The sequence below is a fragment of the Ipomoea triloba genome, chromosome 5, assembly GCF_003576645.1.
Source record: "Ipomoea triloba cultivar NCNSP0323 chromosome 5, ASM357664v1".
Classification (NCBI taxonomy): domain Eukaryota; kingdom Viridiplantae; phylum Streptophyta; class Magnoliopsida; order Solanales; family Convolvulaceae; genus Ipomoea; species Ipomoea triloba.
The window spans coordinates 31383082-31394142 of NC_044920.1; the positions used below are offsets into that span (position 1 = coordinate 31383082).

General features: G+C 31.8%; 1 protein-coding gene across 1 annotated transcript; it reads right to left on the reverse strand.

Annotated features, from left to right (window-relative positions):
• Positions 1-2589: 2589 nt before the first annotated feature.
• Positions 2590-7927, reverse strand: LOC116020753 (sulfite exporter TauE/SafE family protein 4). Its single transcript, XM_031261272.1, has 12 exons — positions 7450-7927; positions 7156-7315; positions 6870-7070; positions 6184-6245; positions 5833-5878; positions 5663-5718; positions 5498-5584; positions 5356-5406; positions 5001-5240; positions 4244-4337; positions 3118-3258; positions 2590-3032 (listed from the first exon to the last, which is right to left on the reverse strand). The coding sequence occupies exons 1-12, from the start codon at positions 7639-7641 to the stop codon at positions 2947-2949; spliced, it is 1416 nt and encodes a 471-aa protein (XP_031117132.1). The 5' UTR covers positions 7642-7927; the 3' UTR covers positions 2590-2946.
• Between the last annotated feature and the right edge of the window lie 3134 nt (positions 7928-11061).

Sequence of the window (11061 nt, forward strand, 5' to 3'; positions counted from 1 at the left end):
ATTTCAACATATTCACAGAATAAATTGGAGCTTTGGGTATTATGAACACATATTACAGTAGAAAAATAAAATCATCTCAGTTTATTTTTATTGTGAATTTCAATTTATTTATTACATTAGAAAAATAAATTGGTACCAACACCAACACCTTAAAATTATATATATATAATATATATATATATATATATATATATATATATATATATATATATATATATATATATATATTATTTTTACTATATATCAAAATCGATTTATTTAGTTCTATTAGGTAATTTATAGTTTTAGCACGTATTGTATTTATTACATTAAAGGTCGTCGGTTTGAAAACTAAGAAAATGTTTTCTACAAAATGATTTTAAAAAAATAACTCATTTTCTAGAAAAACAATTTCGTTTTATTGTGTTTTGTTAAAAGTAAAATAAAAAATTTATTTAATTGAAATGTCAAAAAATTGTCTTTTTAATGTTTAATTCAATATTTAAAGAGTGTACACAAATTTATTAGCAAGTTATTTCTTACAAAAAATATTTTTTAGGATGACAATGGTTATTATTTATATTAAAAAAATTTATAAACTTAAAGATTATAAAAAATGAACAATAACTCAAATAAAATGATTTAAATAAATCAATTTTAACTTATAACTTATTATAATAAATTAATTTATGAATTGATAAATATAATGTAACTCTTAATTAAAGAAGTTGAAGAGATCCAGAAAATATATTCTGAGCAAAATTTTAAATATTTTCTACCAAAATGGATAATTTTTTTTAAAAATTAGAATAAATATTTTCGATTTACTTCATTTTTCTTGGATAATCAAACAATGAAAATTTTACAAAATAACTTTCAAATTTTATTTTTCATGTTTTAAATTGATTATGAAATGACGAATAAGTTATTTCACCACAAAATGTATGGTCCAAATAGAAATTTGGAAGAACAAATTATTAATACAAGACGAAATCCTATGATGCCGGCCAGAAAAATAAAATATAACAGGCAGTGACAAGCTTTAAAACATCAGCCACATGCCCACATGTCCACATGGGTCGATATTATGAAAACCAAACAAACATATAACCATTTACCAAATAAATGTATGACAGCTTGATATATGAATACCTATACCACTACTCCAAATAGGCAATCAAAGAATAAAAATTAAAGATCTACTAGCCACATTCATTGTGGAGATGCTTGTTGCAATGCCAATAATTGAGTTGTTACTTTAGGGCAAGTGTTCGTCTAATTTAAGAGCGTTTGATTCAAAAAAAAATGAGAATTATAATTGAAACTCGAATTACAAATTGAGAGATGTATTTCAATTCATTTAAAAGTCTAAATTAATGTATTTCAATTCATTTAAAAGTCTAAATTAATAATTAAATTTTATATATATATATATGCATACACAAACATTATTCAACTTTTTTTTAACCTATGACGACCACTCATTTGAAATGATAATCGTGATGTCATTCACACTACATTGTAGTTGGCACATATTATTCAACATTAAATACTAACTAAAGATATGTTTAATTCAAGTTATATAACATTACCTAGTACTTTTCAATAATTTAATATTACTCTTATCAACTAGCACTTATATATACTAATTTAAAATATAACTCAACTACAAGATATTACAGAGTAATATACATTCTTAGATAATAATAATATTGCATTCTCATTATTTATATTACTTCTTAAAAGATAATCATATTACCTTAGGTGATTTTGCATTCCGTGATCTAAATGTCCATTTTGATTATATCAATTTGATTTTTTTTAAAGACAAATTGACAATTCCAAAATCTTCGGCCGTTCAAATTGACCAAAAGAAAGGGACACTTAATTCAAACAATAATGCAATTTGATCTGATGCTGTTTTTATTTTTATTTTATTTTATTTTTTGTGAAGGAGCGAGCGCACAGGGGCCCATCGCATTTACACAGGGATTCTAGGATTTTTATAGGTGGCTTGTTTGGTTGTAAGGTATTACGGTGACGTATAAAAGACCACAAATATATAATTTTATCAAATATAAATTTATGGGTCATTAAATTAAAATTAAGAGTTCCAATGAGATAGTCTAAGTGATCAATAAATTAATATTTAATTTTGATTCTTCTTGGTAGGGTGTGGTTTGCATCTCATTAAAAATATGAGTACAATCATTCTTCAGATGAAAGATTTCTTGTGCACAAAATTATACAGTGTAAGAATATTTATTTGAATGGATGATACTGTTTTCTCAAATTATTATTCCGTATTTAATTGTCCACCTCTTGCGACTGCAATTTACAAGTTTTGTAAATCTAACAATGTAAACAAAGTATAGGTGTGAAAGAGTATTTCAAGAATGTAAACAATCTTACCTTCTTAGAACAACAACAATAGTTATGTTGTTTTTTGTTTGTTCTGCCAATCCAAATCATGTCTGTTCTCTTTTTATTTTTTAAAACCCTCAAAAGCCATGCACCCCTCCCTCTCCTTAGTAGATTCTATTTAAATTTATGATGAGATCAATTAGAAGATTAATTTAAAATAAAAATAATACTTTCTTATTCAAAATATCATTAAAAAAAAAAGAAATAAAAAACTTTTTAAAAAACACACACACTAATTATATTACATTACATTACATTGAACAGAATGGTGGCAACTTGACGCCGGGTACGTTACTGATCGATAACCAACCGGACGACACTGCCACAAAAGAGCAACGATTGTTGCAATAATGCTGCTTGCCGATGCGGTTAGCGGTGGCTAACCTTCGGCAACAGATGAAAAGGTTCTGCAGGGATATGATGCGGTCAATTAGGCATTGACCAACAATTCTCCCTCCAACGTAACCTTTTCTATACATTTATTATTATTATTATTATTATTATTATTATTTCTTTTTGTGATACATGCATTATCATCTTCCATCATTGCTGGCTGGTACAGAAATCCAAAAACCCCATGAACTCGTGATTCTGTATCATGCTCACACTCTTCTCTATCCCGATAACCCCTGCAAAAAAGTTCCATATATTCTGTTATGTTAGACATGAGGCCGTATGCAAGTGGGGAATGAAATATTGGGAGGGATAATTTACCCATCGTGAGAGCGCTGGCGAAAATAACGCCAGAGAGGATGAACACAATGATTGACGCCCTCTTTAAGATTGCGACGATTTTTCTGACCAAAAACTGACCCCAGAAGCCCGCCAGAACCGACACGCTCGTGAGGTATAAAGCTGCATATAATGGACCATGCCACGTTATGCATACTGTTGATTGCTGAATAATGAATATACGGACATAAAAAGCCAAAACATGTTGTACACTTCTGTGCCCAACCCAAACCCAAACCCAAACTATCATTATTTGTGAATAATAGTATTAATTGAGACTCCTAACCCACAAGACCAATGACTTAGGACGAAATCTTTGTTATAGACATAGAGTTCAAATTAATGTGAATAAATTTCTCCTGTTAAAAGTGGAATGTATTACATCAGCCCATCATGATTCATAAATAGTCAAGGATTTTAATAAAAAAACGAAATACATAAAGTCAATATTTGTAAAATTACCTATAACCTTTTCTCCTTATTTTTCAAAGTTTCAACCATTGATTAACTCAAATGGTTGAATCAAGTTAGTCCCTATTTTTAGGTATGAGCAATTATCACATGAACCCTCTTATATATAGATATTAGGTCAAATAAAAAAATAAAAAAAAGGCTATTCGAATGAAAAATGAAGTGAGATCTTAGCCTTTATTCTGGTCCAGATTAAGTTGTTCCTAGAGAACCCTTGATCTGGTTCAGAACAATTTCAAGTTGAGGTGTTTAAATTTATACTACAAAGTGCATAAGTTAAATACTATAAGTGTATAAGTTTATACTAATAGTTTACAAACTTATGCACATGTAATATAAAACTTGTGCATTTTGTAGCATAAAATATGTACACTTCAAAGTTAAAAATATTTACAAAAATGGCACTACGTAAAATTGATTTTGAAAGTGGATAAGTATATACTATCAAGTGCATAGGCTTATAATATAATGTTTTAAAAAAAAATTCCGATCTCACTCCATTGTATGCATAAGCGTCTCTTTTCACGTAATCACCCCCCTCTATATATATATTATTTGGTGTATAGTTAGTATTTTCCAAACAAAATATGTGAAAATAAATAATGATGGTTTGGTGAGAGTGATTAACAATGTGTACCATAAGGCATGGGGAATCTCTTTAGAAGATAAAACTCAACAACCGATAGTGACGACGAGTACATCATCACAAACGTTGCTGTCGCGCTGGCAACCTGCCATTAATAAAACAAAACATATAATTGTCATCAATCTAATACTTCCACAAGGAATAATCATGATATTATTCTCTAGAGACGTGCTATGTACTTATACCAATACTCTAATTTTTTTTTGCTCTATATTCATTAAAATGAAGAAAAAAACAAAATTAGTACTCTACAGTAAATACAATTTAATATTATTTTCTTATTACGATTTAATATTATTTTTATTTTTATATTTAATAGTACATTTAACTCATAATTTTTAAATATATAAATTTTATATATTAATATTAAATTTAATATTATGAAATTTAAGTTTAAATAGTTTCAATCAAATTTAATCATTATTATCTGAATTAAACACATACTCCGTAAAATTGAAAATTAAATACTCCCTCTATCTCATTTTACCTGTGGTCAAACCAAACTCTTTCTTTTTTGCTTATTTTCTTTAGTAATTTTTTATTATTTTTAAATTTAATTTTTTGTGTTTAATAGTACTTTTAATGTAGTTTCTAAATATATAAATTTTATATAATAATGCTAAACTTAATATTATGAAAAATTAGATTAAAAATTACTTAAGTCAAGCATCGTTAAACGAATTAGACAACCATTTTGGGACGGATGTAGTAAGTATTTTAAAATGATAACCGTGGTGAACTATCCTACCTGGGGAATTACGCCAAACTCGAGAAGGAGAGGGCCGAGGATGAAACCGCCACCAGAACCCAGCAAGCCGCCAACGGTTCCACCTATGATGCCGCAAAGGGCACAAAACGCAAGGTTAGTGACAGTCCAATCAATGGCGGCCTCGCAAATCAGTTCTTGGTTCCCTGCAAGCCTCCTGCTCTTGCTTTCTTTGTAAAGTTTGGCGCATTCGTATCCAAACAGTACTAGTGCAACAGGAAACTATAATAACCATTACACATCAAATTAGTAAAATAAAAATGGCATTCAAATAATAATAATTAGGAGTAATAAATTTATACGGAGTACTAGATATAAGATGTGGAATTCGACATGCCTGTAATAAGTTGAGCACCCAGTACGACGGACTACAAGCTACAATATCATTCTGCACGAGAGTAAAAATTCTCAATCTCAACTTTTTTGTTTTTAAAAAAGGGAAAAATTGGTTATTTATTAAATTAAAGGTGTAAACTTGCCTTTAAGATTTGAAGGAGCAGAAAGGAAATCCATGCAAGGAATAGAATAGAAACTTTCTTCAAATTCAGGTTGAACATCATAAGTGTCTGAAAGATTAATGAATGGTTACAACTTTGTTCATATTTCATAATTAAAATAAAAAATTTTAAAAACAAAAAGCTTACCAATCCTGTTCTCTCTTCCTTAGGGACCAGTGGCTCATATTCAGTATTAATGGAAACTGAGGAAAAACAATTATTCAAATTAATTAACTACTTTTAACAACAAAAAAATACCAAAAGATTTTTTTTTTGGGTTCCTTTTTTACTTTGATAAGCATTTGAGAACAACTTACGTTCACCATGTGAATTGGCTATAGCTTGACGCTCAGCCTCAGCTCTCTGTAATTTTTTTCAAATCATATCACAAAAATTAGTTGTTACATTGCTTTGAAATTACCTCAATATTAAAAATCGATAGTAACTTTTTAATATTTTACTTAATTTTAATAGTCTCATGAAGTTACACCCACCCTCTAGTATTTCTGTCAAGGGCGAGATGTGTGCAACTTCGCCAACTTCAATTCACATGTATAAGGCAAGATAAGTTTTTATAACACACATATATATATAAAGAGATGTTATTATATTGTATTGCTTTGCTAAGATTTTGTTTTACTCGATTGGTAAAAGAATAGAGAACTAACCTTCATTTTAGTTTCCTCTTTCCACATTTCAATCCCTCTGAAAGCTGACCTTGAAGAAGTCCCTGTAATCCCAGCAATAAGTTGAGTAAAAATTCAGGTATAAATTGCTTTCAAGCAAAATTATATATGCTGCCTGATTTAATTTTCACATATAATGTTTCACTTGTTAATATTTAGCTTGCCTTATACTTCATAAAATTATAAAATAGATAAACTCTTGTAAACATAAACTAAATATTTGTGTTCTCATTTTGTCCAAAAAATTAAAGCATTTCTGTCAAAAGTTTTCAAGCAATCTAATTTCAATCGGTATAAAATAAATGACTAATCGAAAAATGAATCTTTTAACACAAGTTTAAAATTTTAGATAACTTTTAGGTGGTAGGAAAAAACAACTTTTAAAAAGAAATTTCCACAAAAATGAATAAGATCTGGGTAAAGGTATGATAGAGATTAGAACATTTAAACTATTCAAATTACCAACTACAAACTATGAATCATTGAAAGGAGATTCGAGAATCAAGTCACATATAGCAATAAGAATTAAGAATTATTCATTATATTTTTTGAGGTAATAAGTAGAAGTTTATTAATGTAAACAGGGCAGAAAGGCATTTAAAATTGCGATTTAAGGAAAAACAAAACAAAACAGAGCAATGACGTAGTACAAATAAAAAAAAAATTACCTATGAATAGAATGATGATAAGGACAGTTATGAGCCAATAGGGGAAGACGACACTGAGAGCCACACCAATGGTGATGCCTAACATAAGCATGGGTTGGAAGATGAGGGCCAAATCATAGTCAATTATTGGCACATCTCTGCATGGATGCGGCACTCTAAGGTTGTACCAAACCGATGATGCTGATGCCCCCATTATCATGCCTGCAAAACCTTAATTAATAATCAAATCGAAAGACAAACATTTGGGTTTATATATTGCAGATCGAATTTAAGAAAAGAATCTTGCATTTGGAAATGGCAGCGGCAGACTTGGTATCAAATCCGACTATCAAAGTGAGCATAGGGACGAAGATGCCGCCGCCGCCCACTCCGCCCACGGTGCCGCACGCGGATCCCAGGAATCCTATCATGGTTGCCAGAACACTCCGCCAACTAAACTTCAACTCCTAAAAATTCCAATTTTCAAAAAAAAAAAAAAAAAAAAAACTTTTAAATTAATTTCAGCAACCAACCACCAACAATTAAAAAAAATAAATTCAAAGACATAAATGTACGCCGCCAAAGGTGGTGGTCGATTTACCGGCCAAACGGTGGATTCAGATCGAAGAGGAGGAGGGAATTGCGACGACGATGCAAGTTTAATGGTGGAGGAAATATACGCCGGTGGTCCGTAACTGCCATTCGCGTGGTGGCTTTGGAGGTAGAAAACGGAAAGGACCGCCACGCAGGAGGCTGCTAAAAGGTAAACCACGAATCCCATTGTCGCCGCCATGGCCAAACCACCGAACAAAATATATTTACTACGACGTCTTTGCGCGCGTCAAGAATCACCACAGACCCCCAACGCAACCACCACCGTAGCTCTATCTCCCTCCCTAAGCCCTCTCCGCCGGATTTATTGCCCTCTTTTATATATTCTCTTGCGTTACTTCTTCACCCGGCCCCTAGGATATATATGAATACACGCCGATAAATATGCAAACACCTCTCACGTAGTTTGAAAGGATTTATAAGGATTCTTTTGTACCGTCAATATAGCGAAAAACGATTATTAGGTGACAAAGGAAAGATGACCCAATTGGACTCGTCACCCATGGAAATTAAAATACTCCGTAATAAAACAAATAAGAGAATGACTTTAGCTGTATAAATTGGACCACGAATAAAACGAAAAAAAAAAAAATTAGGCATACATCTATATATCTATATATATATATATATATTAAAACAGAAGTGCTAGCTTTCCCGCTCATTTTAGTCCAAAAAATTTGAAATCGGTCAACATAATATTATATAATAATTCCTTATCAGAAATTCTAGCCTTCCTTATCACTCCTTATTTATGACTTAAATTGACAAAATATTTAGAATATGATTACATTCCTTATTATACACAGAAATTAATGAAATATTTTATTCAATTCCAATCCTGTACGAATTCCTTATTTATGTACATATATTAACAATCAAATTACTATATGATGTATATATTATAGTATTCAAAAAAAATATTACTATATTATGTTAATGTACGTATTTAAATTCCTCTCATTCAAAAAAAAATTCCAACACTCAAATTACTTTATGATGTATATTATAGTATTCAAAAAAAATATTACTATAATATATTAATGTACGTAATTAAATTCCTCTCATGATAATATTCAAAAAAAAAATTTCCAACAATCAAATTACTATATGATGTATATTATAGTATTCCAAAAAAATATTACTATATTTTGTTATGTACGTAATTAAATTACTCTTATGATATTATTCAAAAAAATTCCAACAATCAAATTACTATATGATGTATATTATTGTGGTCGTACTGTAAAGTGTTACGTTTGACAAAAATATGCGACTTCAAAGCTTATCCTCAAATAGTGATTATGAAATGCTAAAGCAATTCTCAGAATGGATTGCGAACATAGGAGATGGAGAAGTTCATGGCTGGAGGATGTCCTCTTCTCCATGATCTCCTCTTCGTTCATACCAACAAGATGTGTTTTTAGATATTTTCTCGATTAGTTCCTCAGCCTCTTGCAAAGCTAGGGAGACAAAGGCACCGCTGGAGGATGAGTCAAGCGACATTTTTCCTTCATTTGTCAACCCTCCATAGAATGAGCTAATCATATCCCATGGGTGCATCAGATCTTGTGGGCATTGCCTTTTAAGAACTTTAAATCTTCGCCAAGCCTCTCCCAAACTTTCAAGTCTTCCTTGTTTGAATTCTTGTATCAGCCTTCTAATCCTCATAGTTTTTGTAATGGGAAAGAACTCGTTCATGAATTCACGATGCAACTGTTGCCACGTTCTGAAATGATTGTCGTCTTGGCTTTCCAACCATCGTGTTGCCTCTCCTATAACTGAAAATGGGAATAATTTAAGTCGAACTATTTCCTCGCTAACGCCTTCTTGTCTGTACATCCCACATGCTCGTATAAACCTTGTGATGTGTGCGTTGGGATCTTCAGATGGTAATCCCGAGTATTGACTGTTCTGAACCAGTGTGAGAATAGTTGGATGCACGTGAAAGTTGACATTCTCCATTGGAGGTACATAGATCGAGTTGTGCATGTTAAAATCCGGAGTCATGTAATCTGCAATTGATCTTTGTGGTTCTTGAGGGTTTCCATAATATTCCTCTTCACGAATGTTCTCTTGATTATTTGCTCTGTTAGCTTGTGGTTCTTCAATGATTGGTTCTTCATGGTTAATCGGTACTTGTGGATTGATTGGAACTGGGGGTGGATTTGGTACTGCTGTGCCTCTTCCTTGTGGGTTTCATGTTGCGCTTGATGAAGCCATTAGTGATCCTTGGGTATTTTTCCTTCTAGTTGCTCTATTAATTTCAGGAATGTAGGGTAGTAAACCTTGATTTCCTTTTGCTCTCGTGTGCATTCACCTAGTAAAATTGTCAACAAAACGAAAATTTCCACAATTGACTAGAAGTAGTCAATTGGGTTAGTAGCAAAAACAAGTAATAATAAAACAAGATTAAGTGGAATGGATTAACATTTCTCAAATCTAGCATACATGCAATCAAAATAAACAAAAACATATGACAACCTATTGCCCTCCCCGGCAACGGCGCCATTTTGACAAGGATGCAGTATTGTGTAGGGGTTGATTCGTCAAAAGATATTTATGATAAAACGGAAAGTCTGTGACTCCCCGAGTGTCGGTCTCGAAGAAGGGACGTGGAGGTGTGTCAAACATTCGGGAGTTTACTTGATTGGATCATGCATAAGATTCGAGTATGGTGAAGGGTGGATTTGCAAGTGAGAGTGTAGTTCATTGGTTGGTTTGAGTGCAAGAGAGTAGTAAAGTAAAAGTGATTTTGGGAATATGTAAAAGGGATTGGATAGTGTTCATGAATATTGCATAGTGAGTGTCTAAGGTCATGGATTAGGATTGCTACGATATTGTCTATTCAAGAGTGTGTTGTCTTAGTCCTTTTCCACCTTGTGTACTAAGGCTTCTTTGACTTAGGAGTGCCTTCAAGCATCCAAAGTTCTAAGAGGAATTTTATCAAACACTTGAGCTACACATTATCCTACTATTCTTAAGAAGTCCATAGGAACTTTGATTGTGTAAAGCTTCAAATCCTAACTCTAATCAAAGACATGAAAGAGTCAAGAGCTCAATCTCTCATCTAGATTGGCCAAATCCAAACAAGATCTCATCAAAACAACAATCAAAAGACAAGAATAGATAATCCATCAACACAAACTCATAGATCCAAGATATAGAAATAAGATCATCACAAAAGCAATATTCAATCACACACTCCAAATCCCTAGACTAAATTAGCTACTCATGATAAGAAATGCAAGCAAAAGCTAATTTAATCCAAGAACAAGATAGCTAAAATTATAGAAATGAAATAGAGATCACCTAGATAGAAGAAGATCTTCAATCCAAGCTTGTTGTCTTCTACAATGGAGATTGATCTAATCTAAAAACTAAGAAAAATGGAGAAAGTTCTCCAAAGGAAAAACTAAGAAAAGGGAAAACTAAAATTCTGGAATCCTCCTTTGGAAATTCATCAAAGGGGTTTAAATAGTCTCCGAAATGACAACCCTAGCTGAAATTCGCGCATCACGCCTCCACTCCTCTCACACGCGTGTGAGCGTGCGTGGGGAGCTTCTGGAAAGTTTCCACGCTTGCTCACACGCGTGTGGCCTCC

Bases quoted from the DNA above. Each gene is read 5' to 3' on its own strand.
- LOC116020753 (XM_031261272.1), bottom strand. From the start codon at position 7,641: ATGGCGGCGACAATGGGATTCGTGGTTTACCTTTTAGCAGCCTCCTGC. The intron at 6,246-6,869 runs GTAATTTTTTTT...CTGGGATTACAG, and splicing joins TATCATCATTCTATTCATAG to GGACTTCTTCAAGGTCAGCT. The intron at 5,879-6,183 runs GTTAGTTCTCTA...AAAAAATTACAG, and splicing joins AAGAGGAAACTAAAATGAAG to AGAGCTGAGGCTGAGCGTCA.